This window comes from Aquarana catesbeiana, unplaced genomic scaffold, assembly GCF_042186555.1.
Source record: "Aquarana catesbeiana isolate 2022-GZ unplaced genomic scaffold, ASM4218655v1 unanchor226, whole genome shotgun sequence".
Lineage (NCBI taxonomy): Eukaryota > Metazoa > Chordata > Amphibia > Anura > Ranidae > Aquarana > Aquarana catesbeiana.
The window spans coordinates 485453-508599 of NW_027362653.1; the positions used below are offsets into that span (position 1 = coordinate 485453).

Consider the following 23147-nt stretch of genomic DNA (forward strand, 5'->3'; position numbering starts at 1 on the left):
TCCTACAGAGATCAGCACAGGTGGGTCATTACCACTAAATACATTCCTCCACCAATACTGCTTACTGATTGGTCCAGAGTAGGGCAGGGACTGGGTGATATCAGCCTGTAATATCCTGGTCACTTTCCTGAGCTGTGTTCCCCATCCTGTATTTCTCTCAGATAATCTTCCTTCTCTGTGCTGCAGACACAATTTATGTATCTAGGCTGGATTTATGGAGATTCTGGGGTTCAGCTGGCAGCAAAATGGTGGTTTTCAGTATAGGCATTGCTCAACCTAGGCATCTGGGGTATGTACCTTGGGTCTTCTGCCCCATGCCAGGGTATAGCAGGATCTCTATCTTTGCAATTTTTCTGGGGTCACTTGCTCTGTTTTCTTTCCTTGCTGTTCCTGGGTGGAGGGATATGTCTGTATAGTCTCAGACCCAAGTCACTGAGTGCAGTCTCAGGAGATGGGAGGCAACGGTGTGGGACCTCTGCAACATTTAAGTTTCCACTGATTTCTGAACACCAATATTATAAATCCTGACCCTTCACTATATAATTTATATTGAACATTACATACTCCTGACCCCTGCACTATATACTTTTTGTTGTAAATTATATACTCCTGACCCCTGCACTATATACTCTATATTGTACATTACATACTCCTGACCCCTGCACTATATACTTTATGTTGTACATTATATACTCCTGACCCCTGCAGTCTCAGGAGATGGGAGGCAGCGGTGTGGGACCTCTGCAACTTGTCTCCAGTAAATATTTAAGCTGACCCCTGCATTATATACTCTATATTGTACATTACATAATTCTGATACTATATAGTCCTATCTGTTGTATCTTATACAATATGTTGTACATTACATAGTCCTGACTTCTTCTCTCTTCCCTCTACTATATATATATATATATATATATATATATATATATATATATATATATATGAGTCTCTTTTGTTACACCCATTTCCTACCAGCTGGACATTTTATATCGGATGATTTGATTGGAGCACAGACTTTTACATGTCGATAATAATGTGATAACATCCTCCAACTTTGGAGCCTTAAACAGAAAGTGATAATGAGAGAGGAGTCAATAACCCAATGATGGTAGTCGTCAGGATCAGTCCAGTCTTCATCTTGGTTGTTCACCCCCCATCTTCACTCTCTGACCTCTGGTGGGGCTCAGCCCCGCTGTTATTCATGACTAAATCATGGACTAAATCATGGAAGTGCAGGACTTCGTGTGTTGGGAAGATGGCAATGAGTGATATAGGGGGTGGGGACACTCATCCTATAATCCCCCTCATCACTGCCACTCCTATAAAAGACAGTTCTCGTTGTTTCCTCACTCTCTCACTAAGGACCATGAATAAAGAAATGAACTGGTAGGAGATTAGAGGACCCATTTACTAGTTACCTTGAGGGTGGAATTGTAAGATCCTCAGAGACAAAGCTGCCTGATGTGGGCGGAGTCCTGGTTTAGGGGAACCAATCTGCTCATGTCTAGTAATAATCTTTTTATCTCTATTTTAGTAGATGGACGGGAGATGAGGAAAACCTCAGAGGATTGTCTCACTTTGTCTCCAAACTTTAAAGTAGAAGATGAGGACATCACACAGTATAGTCCTGGAGAAAACCCGGCTACCTCAAATGTCCATCCGGCACTACACAGCGTAGATGGACCATCATATTCCTCTTATCCTGAGGAACCTCAGACTGTGAGGGACGGTGCCAGACCATCGTATTCCTCTTATCCTGAGGAACCTCACACCATGAGGGACGGTGCTGTCCTTCCAACAGATAAGAAGTTTTCCTGTACTCAGTGCGGGAAGCGTTTCAATTCTAAGTCTGGTCTTAATATGCATAAAAAATTTCATATAGGTGAGAAGCCACATTCCTGTTCTGAGTGCGGGAAATGTTTTTTTAGGAAGTCGCTTCTTCTCAGACATCAGAGGTTGCACACGGGTGAGAAGCCGTATTCCTGTCTTGAGTGCGGGAAATGTTTTTCAGATAAGTGGCATCTTGATAGACATCAGAGGTTGCACACGGGTGAGAAGCTGTATTCCTGTCCTGAGTGCGGGAAATGTTTTTCACATAAGTCTAATCTTTCCTATCATCAGAAATCACACACGGGTGAGAAGCCGTACTCCTGTCCTGAGTGTGGGAAATGTTTTTTAGTCAAGTCGCATCTTGACACACATCAGAGGTTGCACACGGGTGAGAAGCCGTATTCCTGTCCTAAGTGTGGGAAATGTTTTTCAGTTAAGTCGAATCTTGACAGACATCAGAGATTGCACACGGGGGAGAAGCCATATTTCTGTCCTGACTGTGGTAAATGTTTTTCATATAAGTCCAGTCTTAACTCACATCAGAGATCTCACACGGAGGAGAAACCATATTCCTGTCCTGAGTGAAGGAATTGTTCCTCACTGAAGTCCTGTCTTCCTGTACAGCAGGGGTCCCACACAACCCTCGAGGTGTATTAGTGCCTTATGTGCAGGAAATGTCTTATATTAATGATAATGGATATGTGGGGACAAAGCACACCTCAGATATACTCCATGGCTGATCTTCATCATGTAAGAAACAGTTGATAAGGAGATCAGAGATCACCAAAGACATGGATGAAGTGTTGTACCGTGTTGGCCATTGATAGCAGGAGAAAAATAAAAATGGAGCCATTACCTCTCATTGGTACTCATTGGTGTTTTGTGGTGTAAACTTTTTTTTTCTATTGATTGAACTAGATGGACTTGTGTCTTTTTTCAACCAGACTATCTATATGTAATAAACATTTACAGGTCTAGTTTAAAAAAAATTGTTGACCAAGTGTGACACGCATTCGCCGTACTATGACAAATTCTGGTCGTATTTTATTTCATAAAGTGATTTCCTATGATCATTGGCTCCATCTAGTGGCCATAATGTAAAATTTTAGGTAGTTCAGGAGTAGGGATGAGCTTCGAGTTCGACTCGAACATTGGCTGTTCGCAAGTTCGCCGAACAGCGAACAATTTGGGGTGTTCGCGGCAAATTCAAATGCCGCAGAACACCCTTTAAAAGTCTATGGGAGAAATCAAAAGTGCTAATTTTAAAGGCTTCTATGCAAGTTATTGTCATAAAAAGTGTTTGGGGACCCGGGTCCTGCCCCAGGGGACATGGATCAATGCAAAAAAAAGTTTTAAAAACGGCCATTTTTTCAGGAGCAGTGATTTTAATAATGCTTAAAGTCAAACAATAAAAGTGTAATATCCCTTTAAATTTCGTACCTGGGGGGTGTCTATAGTATGCCTGTAAAGGGGCACATGTTTCCCGTGTTTAGAACAGTCTGACAGCAAAATGACATTTCGAAGGAAAAATTCCATTCAAAACTACCCGCGGCTATTGCATTGCCGACAATACACATAGAAGTTCATTGATAAAAACAGCATGGGAATTCAACACAGGGAAACCCCGAACCAAAATTAAAAAAAAAAATGACGTGGGAGTCCCCCTAAATTCCATACCAGGCCCTTCAGGTCTGGTATGGATATTAAGGAGAACCCAGGCCAAAATTTTTTTAAAAAATGACGTGGGGTTCCCCCTAAATTCCATACCAGACCTGGATTTTAAGGGGAACCCCGCGCCAAAAAAAAAAAACGGCGTGGGGTCCCCCCAAAGATCCAAACCAGACCCTTATCCGAGCACGCAACCTGGCAGGCCGCAGGAAAAGAGGGGGGGACGAGAGTGCGGCCCCCCCCTGAACCATACCAGGCCACATGCCCTCAACATTGGGAGGGTGCTTTGGGGTAGCCCCCCAAAACACCTTGTCCCCATGTTGATGAGGACAAGGGCCTCATCCCCACAACCCTGGCCGGTGGTTGTGGGGGTCTGCGGGCGGGGGGCTTATCAGAATCTGGAAGCCCCCTTTAACAAGGGAACCCCCAGATCCCGCCCCCCCCTGTGTGAAATGGTAAGGGGGTACTTACCCCTACCATTTCACTAAAAAACTGTCAAAAATGACAAGAGACAGTTTTTGACAATTCCTTTATTTAAATGCTTCTTCTTTCTTCTATCTTCCTTCATCTTCTTCTGGTTCTTCTGGCTCTTCTGGTTCTTCCTCCGGCGTTCTCATCCAGCATCTCCTCGGGGGCGTCTTCTATCTTCTTCTCCTCGGGCCGCTCCGCACCCATGGCATGGGGGGAGGCTCCCGCTCTTCTATTCATCTTCTTCTTCATCCTCTTCTCTTCTTCCTTTTCTTCTCCGGGCCGCTCCGCATCCATGCTGGCATGGAGGGAGGCTCCCGCTGTGTGACGGCGTCTCCTCGTCTGACGGTTCTTAAATAACGGGGGCGGGGCCACCCGGTGACCCCGCCTCCTCTGACGCACGGGACATGACGGGACTTCCCTGTGGCATTCCCCGTGACGTCACAGGGAAGTCCCGTCAAGTCACCGTGCGTCAGAGGGGGGCGGGGTCACCCGGGGAAGAAGGAAGAAGAGAAGAGGATGAAGAGAAGAGCGGGAGCCTCCCCCCATGCCATGGGTGCGGAGCGGCCCGAGGAGAAGAAGATAGAAGACGCCACGGAGGAGATGCTGGACGAGAACGCCGGAGGAAGAACCAGAAGAGCCAGAAGAACCAGAAGAAGAAGAAGATGAAGGAAGATAGAAGAAGCATTTAAATAAAGGAATTGTCAAAAACTGTCTCTTGTCATTTTTAACATTTTTGACAGTTTTTTAGTGAAATGGTAGGGGTAAGTAACCCCTTACCATTTCACACAGGGGGGGGCCGGGATCTGGGGGTCCCCTTGTTAAAGGGGGCTTCCAGATTCCGATAAGCCCCCCGCCCGCAGACCCCCACAACCACCGGCCAGGGTTGTGGGGATGAGGCCCTTGTCCTCATCAACATGGGGACAAGGTGTTTTGGGGGGCTACCCCAAAGCACCCTCCCAATGTTGAGGGCATGGGGCCTGGTACGGTTCAGGAGGGGGGGCCGCACTCTCGTCCCCCCCTCTTTTCCTGCGGCCTGCCAGGTTGCGTGCTTGGATAAGGGTCTGGTATGGAATTTAGGGGGAACCCCACATCATTTTTTTTTAAATTTTTGCCGGGGTTCCCCTTAATATCCATACCAGACCTGAAGGGCCTGGTATGGAATTTAGGGGGACTCCCACAACATTTTTTTTTTTTTTAATTTTGGTTCGGGGTTTCCCTGTGTTGAATTCCCATGCCGTTTTTATCAATGAACTTCTATGTGTATTGTCGGCAATGCAATAGCCGCGGGTAGTTTTAAATGGAATTTTTCCTTCGAAATGTCATTTTGCTGTCAGACTGTTCTAAACACGGGAATCATGCGCCCCTTTACAGGCATACTATAGACACCCCCCAGGTACGAAATTTAAAGGGATATTACACTTTTATTGTTTGACTTTAAGCATTATTAAAATCACTGCTCCTGAAAAAACGGCCGTTTTTAAAACTTTTTTTTGCATTGATCCATGTCCCCTGGGGCAGGACCCGGGTCCCCAAACACTTTTTATGACAATAACTTGCATATAAGCCTTTAAAATTAGCACTTTTGATTATTCATGTTCGTGTCCCATAGACTTTAACGGTGTTCGCGTGTTCGAGCGAACTTTTTTCCTGTTCGCATGTTCTGGTGCGAACCGAACAGGGGGGTGTTCGGCTCATCCCTATTCAGGAGAGATACCTCATTATGGCTACTCGATGGGGCTGACAGTCATAGGAAATCACTTTGTTGTCTCCTTCACGCCTAAGGGTAAAACAAATCTTAATGCCTAAGCACAATTATGCAACTTTGACATGTGTTAAAAACCGTACATATCATCACAACTACTTTGTGCCTCCAGGTGGATTATACCGTGTTTGTTTCAGGACAAATTGGGCTTTCTTTTGGTGGTGAATGGTGATTGATGTCTCCTGATTTATTTTTTTTTATTATCAAAGGAGAACTGGCCCAAAATAGTAAAAAAAAAAAAGAAAAGAAAAAAAGGCTTTTTTAAATGTAGCTGTATATTTCTCGTTACAATCATAACCTTCCACCAAAGAACAACCCCAAATAAATTCTCCTGCTCCTGACGATTGCAGCAATACCACATACACTATATTACCAAAAGTATTGGGACACCTACCTTTACAAGCACATGAACTTTAATGGCATCCCAGTCTTAGTCTGTAGGGTTCAATATTGTGGCCCATTGGGATGAATTGGACCGGAGACTGCGAGCCAGGCCTTCTCGTCCAACATCAGTGCCTGACCTCACAAATGTGCTTCTGGGAAAATGGTCAAACATTCCCATAGACACACTCCTAAACCTTGTAGACAGCCTTCCCAGAAGAGTTGAAGCTGTAATAGCTGCAAACGGTGGGCCTGGGGTAGGCTGGGCCATGGGACAGGGTGGAAAATTCCCACCAGGCTGCATAACTTATATTCAAAACGGCTGCTGTCTGCTGACTTTTTTTTGTGTGCAAGAATTTGACCGATTGGCTGTATTGTGCTGCATTCCGGGAGTTGTAGTCTGGACCGCGCTCAAGTTCCTGGGTGGGTGAAGAGAACTGAGCAGCGGCACGCAGCAGCCAAAAACTAGAACTCCCGGAGACTGACTCTTCAGAGGCGGGGTGCGCAGCGGGTCACGCACGTCACGTGACTGCAGACATCCCAAGTCTCCCGCATTTGGCTGCGGGCTCTCGGACACCCACGAGCGCTGGGCGATCTCCCGGCTGGGCCAGACGAGTGCAGCTGAATGGAGGACAGGCGCTTGGGCTGCTCTGTTTTCTGTCTGTGGCCAGGGGAGGGGGCGGGACTGAGGCGGGAGCGCTCCGCTGGTGGACACTGAGGCTGCGCTGGTGGACACTGATGAGGTGGCACTAACAGGCTGAACTGGTGGGCACTGAAAGGCTACACTGAGGGACACTGATATCCTGCACTGGTGGACACTGATGAGGTGGCACTTATGGGCTGTACTGATGAGGTGGCACTAAAGCACACTTTTAGGCTGCACTGGCAGGCACTGATGAGGTGGCACAAATGGACACTGATGGGCTGCATTTAATTGGCACTGGTAAGGCTGCGGCGTGAAGTGTCACCTCCCTGAAATTAGTTTTTGCAGGTTGGCATGTCTGTGACTGGCTCAGGCTGGTCGCTGGCTGGACTTGAAGTTGTCATCACCCCCCCCAGGAGGCTGAGTTGCCACCGGCATGGCTGAGGTGAGGAACCCTGACACCCCCAGCTGAACTTCAAATCTCATACCTCATTTACCCTGACCCAGTGCCCTGCCCACCCAGTAACCTCAAAATAGGAAATAGCCCTCAACACTGTCTGGCTGTCAGGTCCTGTGCTGGCCATGGCCTGTAAGTCCTGCTGGGAACTGGCCATGGCCTGTTGGTCCTGCCAGCCACTGGCCTGTGGTTCAATGGGCCACTTGACTGGACTTGCCCCCCAGGTCTAAGGCTGCCAGCCTTCCTCTGCTATGGACTAAGACTGGGATGCCATTAAAGTCCATGTGCGTGTAAAGGCAGGTGTCCCAATGCTTTTGGCAAAGTAGTTTGTATCGCTATTCTTTTCACACTCTGCGGCTACTGAGATATGATGGTGCCACCTGTACAGTATTTAGGAGCAGAGTCTTCATAATCTGTGTGATCAGGACAGGATCTCTAACATGTGCAGTGCCTCCACTCAATCGGGGCTTCGGAATAGCAAGTGAAATCCCAATTGAGAAATATATCTCCACATAGTAATCCACAAAGCATTGTATTTGAAAGTCCACATGTTGAAGAAATAACATTCAGTGAACCATCCAACATAAGGTATTTTCCAAACAGGAACATGAAATCATTAACAGTCTCTATGTATGTCTCAGTGAGGAGAAACTGCAGTAATTACAGTCAGTTCTCTCTCAGCAAGAATTCACTGTTCTCTTTCTGCCACATGTCTCTCTCTCCACCCACTTACCCACAAAACCCTTGCCATCCTCTGCTTTTCTTGATAACCTCATCCTTGGTGAGAGAGAGAGCATAGCAGCCATATTGAAAAAGGGCAAACAAACACTGCATAACAGGAGTATACACTTGGCAGATGGGCAAAGAAATCATCACATCACTACATTCTCCCCCCGCTGAAAATCCTTCCGACCCGGCAAGGATATACACACAAAATAAAAAATAGCAAAAGTTAACATTGTTGTCACCTTCTGCAGACCAATTCTTCAGAAGCAATCTATTACAGAGATTAGCTGCAAAGGAAATATGGTTAATAAGAAATAGGCATCATGCTAACCAGTCTAGAATGAGCTGCAATCATGTCCATCAGAACATGAGGTTGTACATAGCTCTGTACAACATAGCAGGGTCTTCCCAAGGTGTCATAAGTAAACATTGGTGGAGGTCGTCGAACACGATCACCTCTCCTCAAGCCTCTCCTCATTAGTCCAGATAACTCTGGGACAGCATTAGTGGGAAAACTTGGTGCTCCGACCATGCCTGGAACTGTAGGCACAAAGTTTTGGGCTGTTGGTTCAAAAACAGGAGTAGCTGGGTTCAAACCTCCCCTCTGAGGGAGGCCCCCATCAGTAATAGGTGAAGGAACCTGTACAGGAGACTCTGGTGGAGGTGTAAACCAGTCACTGTCATCACCTTGGTCTCCACTGTCTGCACAAGGCATATTGTTAGAATCTGTAACAAAATCAGATTGTGGCTTCTCATCAACAGTAGGAACTTGTGGTACTGGAAGCTAGGGATTCCTATGCCAGGCTTTGATCCGACCCTCAGGTCCTCGAATCCTGTAGACTGGAATTCTAGGCAGTTTTTCTATAACATCAAACAACTCATTTCGCCAGTGATCAGCTAATTTATGTTTGGCTGAGGTCCTAAATTGCGGAGAAGCAATTTATCACCAGGTTATAAGTCTTTGTAATGAACTTTGGCATCAAAACACCTTTTATTGGTAGCATTTATTTTTGCAGTATTTTCCTCAGCCATTTGATAGGTCTCTTTAAAACTATGTTTAAGTCGTGCCACATACTGGTAGTGATTTCTATTTTCCACTCCATCAGTAGACACACCCAACTGAATGTTAATAGGGAGTAGGGATGAGCTTCGAGTTAGAGTCGAACTCATGTTCGACTCGAACATTGGTTGTTCGCAAGTTCGCCTAACAGCGAACAATTTGGGGTGTTCGCGGCAAATTCGAATGCCGCAGAACACCCTTTAAAAGTCTATGGGAGAAATCAAAAGTGCTAATTTTAAAGGCTTATATGCAAGTTATTGTCATAAAAAGTGTTTGGGGACCTGGGTCCTGCCCCCAGGGGACATGGATCAATGCAAAAAAAAGTTTTAAAAACGGCCGTTTTTTCAGGAGCAGTGATTTTAATAATGCTTAAAGTCAAACAATAAAAGTGTATTATCCCTTTAAATTTCGTACCTGGGGGGTGTCTATAGTATGCCTGTAAAGGGGCGCATGTTTCCCGTGTTTAGAACAGTCTGACAGCAAAATGCCATTTCGAAGGAAAAATTCCATGTAAAACTACCCGCGGCTATTGCATTGCCGAAAATACACATAGAAGTTCATTGATAAAAACGGCATGGGAATTAAACACAGGGAAACCCCGAACCAAAATTTAAAAAAAAAATGACATGGGAGTCCCCCTAAATTCCATACCAGGCCCTTCAGGTCTGGTATGGATTTTAAGGGGAACCCCGCGCAAAAAAAAAAAAAAAAACGGCGTGGGGTCCCCCCAAAAATCCATACCAGACCCTTATCCGAGCACGCAACCTGGCAGGCCTCAGGAAAAGAGGGGGGACGAGAGTGCGGCCCCCCCCCCTCCTGAACCGTACCAGGCCACATGCCCTCAACATTGAGAGGGTGCTTTGGGGTAGCCCCCCAAAACACCTTGTCCCCATGTTGATGAGGACAAGGGCCTCATCCCCACAACCCTGGCCGGTGGTTGTGGGGGTCTGCGGGCGGGGGGCTTATCGGAATCTGGAAGCCCCCTTTAACAAGGGAACCCCCAGATCCCGCCCTCCCCTGTGTGAAATGGTAAGGGGGTACTTACCCCTACCATTTCACTAAAAAACTGTCAAAAATTTTAAAAATGACAAGAGACAGTTTTTGACAATTCCTTTATTTAAATGCTTCTTCTTTCTTCTATCTTCCTTCATCTTCTGGTTAACATTTTTGACAGTTTTTTAGTGAAATGGTAGGGGTAAGTACCCCCTTACCATTTCACACAGGGGGGGGGCGGGATCTGGGGGTCCCCTTGTTAAAGGGGGCTTCCAGATTCTGATAAGCCCCCCGCCCGCAGACCCCCACAACTACCGGCCAGGGTTGTGGGGATGAGGCCCTTGTCCTCATCAACATGGGGAAAAGGTGTTTTGGGGGGCTACCCTAAAGCACCCTCCCAATGTTGAGGGCATGTGGCCTGGTACGGTTCAGGAGGGGGGGGCGCACTCTCATCCCCCCTCTTTTCCTGCGGCCTGCCAGGTTGTGTGTTTGGATAAGGGTCTGGTATGGATTTTTGGGGGGACCCCACGCCGTTTTTTTTTTTTTTGATGCGGGGTTCCCCTTCATATCCATACCAGACCTGAAGGGCCTGGTATGGAATTTAGGGGGACTCCCACGTCATTTTTTTTTTAAATTTTGGTTCGGGGTTCCCCTGTGGGGAATTCCCATGCCGTTTTTATCAATGAACTTCTATGTGTATTGTCGGCAATGCAGTAGCCGCGGGTAGTTTTAAATGGGTTTTTTCCTTCGAAATGTCATTTTGCTGTCAGACAGTTCTAAACACGGGAAACATGCGCCCCTTTACAGGCATACTATAGACACCCCCCAGCTACGAAATTTAAAGGGATATTACACTTTTATTGTTTGACTTTAAGCATTATTAAAATCACTGCTCCTGAAAAAACGGCCGTTTTTAAAAACTTTTTTTTGCATTGATCCATGTCCCCTGGGGCAGGACCCGGGTCCCCAAACACTTTTTATGACGATAACTTGCATATAAGCCTTTAAAATTAGCACTTTTGATTTCTCTCATAGACTTTTAAAGGGTGTTCCGCAGCATTCGAACACCCCAAATTGTTCGCTGTTCAGCGAACTTGCGAACAGCCAATGTTCGAGTCGAACTCAAAGCTCATCCCTACTCCTCACAAACATCCTCTTCCTCTTTATGTTTTGTCTGCTTAAAATCAACAAGCATCTGATCAGGGTCACGGTGCTGTCCGTAAGCATCTGTCAAAACATCAATATATTCTTGAGTACTGGTACTCACATGAGTGTCCTTGTAAGCTCTAATGGTAGTGGATGCTGGTGGTCTTAAACTTTCCATGATACGCTGTTTTTTTCTTTTCCTCCGAGCAAGTCCATTCCTCTATCACTTGTGCAAAATCTTTCCACACCTCAAAGCTTTCTTCACCAGCGGGGACAGGTAGCACTCCTGAAAAAGCCTTTAATTTGCGATAAGATCCAGCATGTAAATTCTGAGCAATGACTTCAGTGACTTTTAGCAGCAGCTGCTCAATATTTCTTTCCTGCATAGCGGCTGTAGCAGTCAACATAACAGTTTCTCCTGATGAAGCCGTTGTATTCTATGGTTCACACTTTACAGGCAGGGCTGGTAACTTCTACCTTACTGAAATTGAGATTACTGGAAATATTACAGCACAACTAATTACTTCAGCCCCTTTTTGCATATATGCAAAAGGACCCTTTAATTGGATTTAAATCCATCTCACTGAGACAGAGATAATGGGTATACAGTTCATAGCTCTCATCTTCCTCTCTTTTATCCACCAGAGCAGCAGACTGCAAGGTTTCATTTCCTTTAGTGCCTCCTGCAGTCTATGGGCGCTCACAGTGATAGGTACATATGGAATAGCAAATGTCCTTTTAGGTGGCAGTCCCTCTTCCAGGGCCCGCTGCCTCACAGCTTCTGTTAATAACAGTGACATGGTTGTTCCTTAATGTCCTGATCCAAGATATTGATCTTAGCAGTGCCTCCAAATGTAGCGCTATTCTTTCCACACTCTGCGGCTACTGAGGTATGATGGCGTCACCTGTAGAGTATTTAGGAGCAGAGTCTTCATAATCTGTGTGATCAGGACAGGATCTCAAACATGCACAGTGCCTCCACTCAATTGGGGCTTGTGAATAGCAAGTGAAATCCCAACTGGGAAATGTATCTCCACATAGACAGTAATCCACACAGCTTTGTATTTTAAAGTCCATGTATTGAGGAAATAACATTCAGTGAACCATCCAACATAAGGTATTTTCTAGACAAGAACATGAAATCATTAACAGTCTCGATGTATACCTCAGTGAGGGGAAACTGCAGCACTTACACAGTCTGTTCTCTCTCAGTAGGAAATACACTGTTCTCTTTCTGCCATATGTCTCTCTCTCCACCCACTAAGGATGAGCTCCGGCGTGTTTGCATGCTGAATGTGCCCAGCCCGCCAGGAAGTCGGCACGGCGCAACGCTAATCACAGGTAGGGAGACATTTCCCGATCTCTGCAGCCGCACATCGGGAAATGTCTCACTGATTGTGAATAGCGCTGCGCCGTGCCGACTTCTTGGCGGGCTCGGCACGTTCAACATGCGAACACGCCGGAGCTCATCCTTACCACCCACTTACCTCATCCTTGGTGAGAGAGAGCATAGCAGCCATATTGAAAAGGGGCAAAAAAACACTGCATAACAGGAGTATACGCTTGGCAAATGGGCAAAGAAATGATCACATCACTACAAGTGTATAAGGATATAGAGGACATACACACACAGCACAAGGCCATGCTCACACTACGAGACGTTTCTCGGGGCTGCAGTTCCTCTGAGCTCTACAAGGTGGTGATCTTCTCACTTCTACCCAGACAGGAAGTCTCTATGGAAGACAGGAAGTGACGTCACATACAGACAGGAAGTTCTGGGTGAGAGGTGAGTCAGGGGGAAGTAGAGTGGAGACATTGTTGAGACTGACAGCAGAGGAGGTAACAAGATAATATTATTATTATACAGGATTTGTATAGTGCAGACAGTTTACACAGCACTTTACAACATGAGGGCAGACAGTACAATTACAATACAATTCAATACAGGAGGAATCGGAGGGCCTGGCTCGTTAGAGCTTACAATCTGAGAATATTATATATATATTTCTCTCCACCTTGGTGGGAGTGGAGGTGACCCCATCTATAAGGGTATACAGTACACACACAGCACAAGGCCGTGTTCATACTTCGAGACACTGCATTTCCTCTGAGCTCCACAAGGTGGTGATCTCACCTTTAATTAGACAGGAAGTGATGGTAGGTACAGACAGGGAGTTCCGGGTTAGAGGTGAGCCTGAAGAAAATAGAGGAGACATTGCTGGAAATGGCAGAAAAGAAGGTAATAAGATCTTATTTTCTATATACACCCAGTAACCACCCTTCATGTCCGTCCTCTTCCTCCATAGTCACTGTGACGTCTTTTATCTCCAGCAGATGATGATACACACATATATAGTGTGGAAACGTAGATTAACCCCTTCAGGGGCAGAACATTCCCCCACTTACAAGGCCGGAACATTCTCTTCATTTTGTAGTTAAATTCTAGTAATATGTTCCTTTAAACAAACAGCACTGACAATAAATAGACAAGACAATGTCCATCCTGACCATACATGGCCTACAACGGGCAATTATTACACCACACAGGCAGATTTACGGGGCCGGAACATTGTTTTCATTTTGTTGGTGTGTCACCTTTCCCACCAATCACCTTCTCACCCTTTAAGTCTATACTAACGGACTATATGACTTTTATTAGTAGTGGGGGATCGGGGGGATTGGAATATGTATGTCTTTAATTTAGAAGATTCAAATAGGAAGAAAGAGGGAAAATGTCATTTGTAGAAAGAATGTCCTGACTTTTTTTTCCATATTGATTCAAGTCTCAGATATTCATTCACACCATCCCTCACCATGATCAGGTAGATGGGTAACAATCACTGATAGGATTTATACACAAACGTGTGTTAGAACAAATGTTTTATCATATATTCAGAGTGGAAACATCGGGGATGATAAGATTGTTGTTAAATAAAAGTAAAAAGAGGAGGATGGTGTGATGAAGCAGCTTTCTGAAGGACACAAGGACATCATGATGGAGCAATCAAGTATCAGAAACCCACCAGAGAGATGTCCCCATCCTCTGTATTCCCAGGTTTCCTTAAAGGAAGATCACACCATCTTTCACCATCATCAGGTAGATGAGTAGCAATTATGAATAGTTATGACTTATACACAATTATGTTTGTTACAATAAATGTTTTATTATATATTCCGAGTGGAAACCTTGAGGATTATAATAGTGTTATTAAAGAAGAGTACAAGCAAGAGACAAGGAATATGGTGTATTGAAGGCGCTTTCAGCTGGACACAAGGATATGATGGAGCCACCTAATAACATAAACCGACCAGAGAGATGTCCTCATCCTCTGTATTCTCGGGATTCCACACAGGAAGGTCACACCATCCCTCACCATCATCAGGTAGATGAGGAACAATCACTGATAGTTTAATTAGGATCTGTACATTATCTGCATTGTTACAATTGATATAATTTGTATCATATATTCAGATTGGAAACCTGAGAGATTCTAAAGTTGAGGTTAATGAAGAGATAAAAGAGGAGGATGGGGTGATGGAGGAGTTTCCTAAAGAACACAAAGATCTGTACCAGGACACCATGGTGGAGTCATCCAGCTACAGAAACCCACCAGAGAGATGTACCCGTCCTCTGTATTCCCGGGATTCCACACAGGAAGATCACACCATCCCTCACCATCATCAGGTAGATAATGAACAATCACTGGTAGTTATACATTATGCACAAGCATGTGTGTTACAATAAATGTTTTATAATATATTGCAGATTGGAAACCTTGGAGATGATAATATTTTTGTCAAAGAAGAGTTTAAAGAAGAGGATGAGGAGTATGGGGTTATGGGGGTGTTTTTAGAAGGACACAAGGATATTATGGAGCTGCCTAGTAACAGAAACCCACCAGAGAGTTGTCCCCGTCCTCTGTATTCTCAGGATTCCACACAGGAAGATCACACCATCCCTCACTGTTACAAGGTTGGTGGGACGGAGAATCTAGAACATACACTTACAGTGACAATGTGTGGATTTTTTATGTCATCTCACAGTATTAAAGCTCTTATTTTACAGATGATATTCTCTCTCTATTTCTTGGTTTAGAGTGGAGATCCAATTGATATAGAATTTGAGGTTAAAACAGAAGAAGAGACGTATGTGAGGGATGATCAGCAGTCTATGGAGGAGGATGGAATAACGGGGACATTTATAGAGGAGGACACTCCTACAGAGATCAGCACAGGTGGGTCATTAACACTAAATACATTTCTCCACCTATACTGCTCACTATTTGGTCCAGAGTAGAGCAGGGACTGGGTGATATCAGCCTGTAATACCCTGGTCACTTTCCTGAGCTGTGTTCCCCATCCTGTATTCCTGTATTTCTCTCAGATAATCTTCCTTCTCTGTGCTGCAGACACAATTTATGCATCTAGACTGGATTTATGGAAATTCTGGGGTTCAGCTGTGGGACCTCTGCAACTCGTCTCCAGTTTCTGAACAACAATAATATGAATCCTGACCCTTCACTATATAATTTATATTGTACATTACATACTCCTGACCCCTGCACTATATACTTTATGTTGTACATTATATACTCCTGACCCCTGCACTATATACTTTATAGTGTACATTACATACTCCTGACCCCTGAACTGCACACTCTATGTTCTACATTACATCATTCTGATACTATATAGTCATATCTGTTGTATCTTATACATGTTGTACATTACATACTCATGACTTTTTCTCTCTTCCCTCTACCCACTGCTATATATACACATAATATGTATTCTCTTCTGTTACACCCATTTCCTACCAGCTGGACATTTTATATCGGATGATATGATTGGAGCACAGACGTTTAAATGTTGATAATGTAATAACATCCTCCAAGTTTGGAACCTTAAACAGAAAGTGATAATGAGGGAGGAGTCAATAACCCAATGATGGTGGTCTTCAGAATCAGTCCAGTATTTATCTTAGTTCTCCCCCATCCTCACTCTCTGACCTCTGGTGGGGCTCAGCCCCGCTGTTATTCATGATTAAATCATGGACTGAATAAGGAAGTGCAGGACTTCTTGTGTTGGGAAGATGGCAATGAGTGATAGAGGGGGTTGGGACACTCGTCCTATAATCCCCTCATCACTGTCATTCCTATAAAAGACAGTTCTCGTTGTTTCCTCACTCTCTGACTAAGGTCCATGAATAAAGAAATGAACTGGTAGGAGATCAGAGGACCCATTTACTAGTTACCTTGAGGGGGGAATTGTAAGATCCTCAGAGACAAAGCTGCCTGATGTGGGCGGAGTCCTGGTTTAGGGGAACCAATCTGCTCATGTCTAGTAATAATCTTTTTATTTCTATTTTAGTAGATGGACGGGAGATGAGGAAAACCTCAGAGGATTGTCTCACTTTGTCTCCAGACTGTAAAGTAGAAGATGAGGACATCACACAGTATAGTCCAGGAGAAAACCCGGCTACCTCAAATGTCCATCCGGTACCACACAGTGTAGATGGACCATCGTATTCCTCTTATCCTGAGGAACCTCAGACTGTGAGGGACGGTGCCGTCCTTCCAACAGATAAGAGGTTTTCCTGTACTGAGTGCGGGAAGTGTTTAAATTCTAAGAATAGTCTTAATGTGCATAAAAAATTTCATACAGGTGAAAAGCCACATTCCTGTTCTGAGTGCGGGAAATGTTTTTCAGCAAAGTCGCTTCTTCTCAGACATCAGAGGTCGCACACGGGTGAGAAGCCGTATTCCTGTCCTGAGTGCGGGAAATGTTTTTCAACTAAGTCACATGTTCTTAGACATCAGAGGTCGCACACGGGTGAGAAGCCATATTCCTGTCCTGAGTGCGGGAAATGTTTTTTAGTCAAGTCACATCTTGACACACATCAAATGTCACACACAGGTGAAAAGCCGTATTCCTGTCCTGAGTGCGGGAAATGTTTTTCAACTAAGTCACATCTTCTCAGACATCAGAGGTCACACACGGGTGAGAAGCCATATTCCTGTCCTGAGTGCGGGAAATGTTTTTTAGTCAAGTCGCATCTTGACAGACATCAGAGGTCTCACACGGGTGAAAAGCTATATTCCTGTCCTGAGTGCGGTAAATGTTTTTCAACGAAGTCGCTTCTTCTCAGACATCGGAGGTTGCACACGGGTGAGAAGCCTTATTCCTGTCCTGAGTGCGGGAAATGTTTTTCAGATAAGTCCAATCTTTCCTGTCATCAGAGATCACACACGGGTGAGAAGCCGTATTCCTGTCCTGAGTGCGGGAAATGTTTTTTAGTCAAGTCGCATCTTGACACACATCAGATGTCGCACACGGGTGTAAAGCCGTATTCCTGTCCTGAGTGCAGGAAATGTTTTTCAACGAAGTCGCTTCTTCTCAGACATCAGAGGTTACACACGGGTGAGAAGCCCTATTCCTGTCCTGAGTGCGGGAAATGTTTTTCAGATAAGTCCAATCTTTCCAGTCATCAGAAATTACACACGGGTGAGAAGCCTTATTCCTGTCCTGAGTGCGGGAAATGTTTTTCAGTTAATTGGAATCTTGACAAACATCAGAGATCTCACATGAGGAAGCCACGTTCTTGTCCTGAGTGAAGGAATTGTTCCTCACTGAAGTCCTATCTTCCTGTACATCAGGGGTCCCACACAACCCTTGAGGTGTATTAGTGTCTTGAGTGCGGGAAATGTCTTCTATATGAATGTTGCTGGACATGTGGGGAAGAAGCACACCCTGATATACACCTCAGATATACTCCATGGCTGATCTTCATCATGTAAGAAACAGTTCATAAGGAGATCAGAGATCACCAAAGACATGGATGAAGTGTTGTACTGTGTTGGTCATTGATAGAAGGAGAAAAATAAAAATGGAGTCATTACATTTTATTGGTAAATTTTGTGGTGTAAATTTTTTTTCTATTGATTGAACTAGATGGACTTGTGTCTTTTTTTTAACCACACTATCTATATGTAATAAACATTTACAGGTCTAGTTTAAAAATAATTGTTGACCAACTGTGACAGGCATTCGCCGTACTATGACAAATTCTGGTCTTATTTATTTTATAAAGTGATTTCCTATGATCATTGGCTCCATCTAGTGGCCATAAGGATAGATACCTCATTATGGCCACTAGATGGGGCTGACAGTCATAGGAAATCACTTTGTTATCTCCTTCACGCCTAAGGGTAAAACAAATCTTAATGCCTAAGCACAATTTTGCAACTTTCACATGTGTTAGTAAAACTGTACATATCATCACAACTACTTTGTGCCTCCAGGTGGATTATACCGCATTTGTTTCAGAACAAATTGGGCTTTCATTTGGTGGTAAATGGTGATTGATGTCTCCTGATTTTTTTTTTTTATTATCAAAGGAGTACTGGCCCAAAATAGTAAAAAAAAAAAAAAACACTTTTTTAAATGTAGCTGTGTATTTCCTGTTACAACCATAACCTTCCACCAAAGAACAACCCCAAATAAATTCTCCTGCTCCTGACGATTGCAGCGATACCACATACACTATTTTACCAAAAGTATTGGGACACCTGCCTTTACACACACATTAACTTTAATGGCATCCCAGTCTAATGCCGCGTACACACGGTCGGACTTTTCGGCTACAAAAGTCCGACAGCCTGTCCGACAGACTTTCGACGGACTTTTGGCGGACTTGCGGCAGACTTTCTTACGAACGGACTTGCCTACATACGATCACACAAAAGTCTGACGGATTCGTACGTGATGACGTACACCGGACTAAAATAAGGAAGTTGATAGCCAGTAGCCAATAGCTGCCCTAGGGTCGGACTAGCACACAGACGAGCGGATTTCTGGGTCCGGCGTAGTTACGACGTAAAGATTTGAAGCATGTTTCAAATCTAAAGTCCGTCAGATTTGAGGCTGCAAAAGTCCGCTGAAAGTCCGGGGAAGCCCACACACGATCGATTGTCAGCCAGCTTTAGTCCGTCGGCGTCCATCGGACTTTTGTAGCCGAAAAGTCCGACCGTGTGTACGCGGCATTAGTCTGTAGGGTTCAATATTGAGTTGGCCCATCCTTTGCAGCTATAACAGCTTCAACTCTTCTGGGAAGACTGTCCACAAGGTTTAGGAGTGTGTCTATGGGAATGGCTGACCATTCTTCCAGAAGCGCATTTGTGAGGTCTCGCACTGATGTTGGATGAGAAGGCCTGGCTCGCAGTTTCCGCTTTAAATGATCCCAAAGGTGTTCTGTTGAGTTTATGGCAGGACTCTGTGAAGGCCAGTCAAGTTCCTCCACCCCAAACTCGCTCATCCACACTATATTGCCAAAATTATTGGGCAGGCAGAGTCGGGGGAGTTGCCATCCTCATCACTGACCATGGCTTGTGGGGCCTGCTGGCTATGGCCTGTGGGGCCTGCTGGCCATGGCCTGTGGGTCCTGCTGGCCATGGCCGTGGGTCTTGCTGGCCATGGCCTGTGGGTCCTGCTGGGAGCTGGGCATGGCCTGTGGTTCCTGCTGGCCATGGCCTGTGGGTCCTGCTGGCCATTGTCTGTGGGTCCTGCTGGTCATGGCTTGTGGGTCCTGCTGGCCATGGCCTGTGGGTCCTGCTGGCCATGGCCTGTGGATCCTGCTGGCCATGGCCTGTGGGTCCTGCTGGGAGCTGGCTATGACCTGTCGGTTCTTCTGGCCATGGCCTCTATGTCCTGCTGGCCATGGCCTGTGGGTTCTTCTGGCCATGGCCTATGGGTCCTGCTGGCCGTGGCTGGCCTGTGGGTGGGTCCTGCTGGGAGCTGGCATGTGGGTCCTGCTAGCCACTGGCCTGTGGGTCAGTGGTTCAATGGGCCGCTTGACTGGACTTGCCCCTCAGGTCTTAGGCTGCCAGCTTTCCCCTGCTACGGACTAAGACCGGGATGCCATTAAAGTTCATGTGCGTGTAAAGGCAGGTGTCCCAATACTTTTGGCAATGTAGTGTGTAGCGCTATTCTTTTCACTCTCTGCGGCTACTGAGATATGATGGTGCCACCTGTACAGTATTTAGGAGCAGAGTCTTCATAATCTGTGTGATCAGGACAGGATCTCTAACATGTGCAGTGCCTCCACTCAATTGGGGCTTGTGAATAGCAAGTAAAATTCCAATTGAGAAATGTATCTCCACATAGTAATCCACACAGCATTGTATTTGAAAGTCCACGTATAGAAGAAATAACATTCAGTGAACCATCCAACATAAGGTATTTTCCAAACAGGAACATGAAATCATTAACAATCTCTATGTATGTCTCATTGAGGAGAAACTGCAGCATTTACACAGTCTGTTCTCTCTAAGCAAGAATTCACTGTTCTCTTTCTGCCACATGTCTCTCTCGCCACCCACTTACCCACAAAACCCCTAGCCATCTTCTGCTTTTCTTGATAACCTCATCCTTAGTGAGAGAGAGAGCATAGCAGCCATATTGAAAAAGGGCAAACAAATACTGCATAACAGGAGTATACACTTGGCAAATGGGCAAAGAATTTATCACATCACTACATTCTCCCTTCCCTGAAAATACTTCCGACCCGGCAAGGATATACACACAAAACAAAACATAGCAAAAGTTAACATCATTGTCGCCTTCTGCAGACCACTTCTCCAGAAGCAATCTATTACAGATATTAGCTGCAAAGGAAATATAGTTAATAACAAATAGGCATCATGCTAACCAGTCTAGAATGAGCTGCAATAATTTCCACCAGAACATGAGGTTGTACATAGTTCCGTAAGTTCCGTACAGCATAGCAGGGTCTTCCCAAGGTGTCCTAAGTAAACATTGGTGGAGGTCGTCGAACACGATCTCCTCTCCTCAAGCTCTCAGCCCAGATAACTCTGGGACAGCATTAGTGGGAAAACTTGGTGCTCCAACCATGCCTGGAACGGTAGGCACAAATTTTTGGGCTGTTGGTTAAAAAACAGGAGTAGCTGGGTTCAGACCTCCCCTTTGAGGGAGGCCACACATCAGTAATAGGTGAAGGAACCTGTACAGGACACTCTGGCCGAGGTGCAAACCTGTCACTGTCATCACCCTGGTCTCCACTGTCTGCACAAGGCACATCGTTAGAATATGTAACAATATCTGATTGTGGCTTCTCATCAGCAGTAGCAACTTGTGGCATCAAAACGTCTTTTATTGGTAGCATTTATTTTTGCAGTATTTTCCTAAGCCATTTGATAGGTCTCTTTTAAACTATGTTTAAGTCGTACCACATACTGGTAGTGATTTCTATTATCCACTCCATCAGTAGACACACCCAACTGAATGTCAATGGGGAGACGGGCTTCTCTCCTAAACGTGAGAAAATAAGGCGAGAAACCAGTTGATTCATGTCTGGTACAATTGTAGGCATGAACCATAGCTCCAACACGTCGGCTCCAGGTTTGCTTAGCACCATTAGGGAGGGTACCCAACATGTTCAACAAGGTCCGATTGAAAAGTTCAGGGAGAGCATGACCCTCTGGATGATAAGGTGTGGTTCAGCTCTTGTCGATGTTAAGCAATATTAACAGCTCTTTATTTAGATGACTTTCAAAGTCCTGCCCCGGGTCAGAATGAAGTCGATTTGGCAATCCATAATGAACAAAAAACTTCTCCCACAACACTTTAGCTACAGTTACTGCTTTCTGATCTTTGGTAGGATAGGCTTGAGCATATCGAGTATAGTGATCAGTCACGATCAAAACATTTCCCATACCACTGCTGTCATTGTCAATACACAAAAAGTCCATGCACACTAAATTCATTGGACCAGAACTTTTCAAGTGTTCCATTGGAGCAGCTCGAGTAGGCAAAGTTTTCCGATGCAGACATCTCACACAAAATAGTCCACAACAGATTCCCTCAATCGTGGCCAAAAGAAATGGTCTTGGATTTGCCCATAGGTTTTTTCAACTCCTAGATGTCCATGTTGATCATGCAAACTTCTCAAAACAGATTTTCTGTAGACTTGAGGGAGCACTAGCTGTCTCCTTCCAGGATGTTCATGGAACAAATGTACCCTGTATAAAAGTCCATCAATTATTTTGAGTTTATCCCATTCTTTAGGATAGTGGGTACTCTGCTCAGGTAGGGTTTTTCTCATATAATTAGGATCTTTGCGGAAAACAGATTCTCTAACATGTCTGATTACTGGATCTCTCTTTTGTAGAAGGTTCATATCTTTCTCTTGCAGCTGGATGTTTTCTGGTACCCCTAAAGTGGTGGAGCAGCAATACATGTGTGGGATACATGCTTGACCAGCTCCCAAGGAGTCAATAACTCGTAAGTCAGGGAAAACAATATTGTCTCCTTGAACAACAGCTGTAGCACAGGAGACAGCCACAACAGGCCCAGGTACTTCCTCCCATTAATTTCTTTACTAAGTTCTCTGGCAACCCAATATTTTTGAGCCCTGGATTGTATTTGAGAGTGAATTGGTAATTAGACAAGGCAGCAAGCCACCTATGACCAGTGGCATCCAGCTTAGCTGTAGTCAAAACATACGTGAGGGGGTTGTTGTCAGTTCTCACCTCAAACTGAGCCCCATACAAGAAATCATCCAGCTTTTCAACAATAGCCCATTTCAGGGCAAGAAATTCCAGTTTATGAACAGCATAATTCTTTTCTGCTGGGCTTAGACTGCGACTAATATAAGCAACAGGCCTTAGCCCACCTGGGTACTCCTGATGTGGGACACCTCCTAATCCATCATAGCTGGCATATACATGCAGAATGTATGGCTTTTGTGGGTCTGCATAAGCAAACACTGTTGCTTCTGTAAGACTTTTCTTAAGCTGTAGAAAAGCGTCCTCACAAGCAGAAATCCACTTCTCACTGAAGGGAGTTTTGCTGGTTGTGTCAATGCCAGGGGTTTCTTTGAACAAGTCATTAAGAGGTCGAGCAGTCTTGAAATAGCCTATAATGAAGCGGCGATAATAGCCACAAAACCCCAAGAAGGACCTCAGTTGTTTCAGATTTGTGGGAAAGGGCC

At 45.0% G+C, this 23147-nt stretch overlaps 1 protein-coding gene across 1 annotated transcript in view; it reads left to right on the plus strand.

Moving 5' to 3' along the window:
- The window catches only part of LOC141121617 (uncharacterized), a 185561-nt gene extending 167508 nt beyond the window's left edge, over positions 1–18053 (plus strand). The window contains exons 12-13 of the mRNA XM_073611269.1: positions 1886–2221; positions 16805–18053. Coding sequence (XP_073467370.1) covers positions 1886–2221; positions 16805–17754 — 1286 coding nt within the window. The 3' untranslated portion in view covers positions 17755–18053. The remainder of the gene's footprint in view (positions 1–1885; positions 2222–16804) is intronic.
- The last annotated feature ends 5094 nt before the right edge of the window (positions 18054–23147 follow it).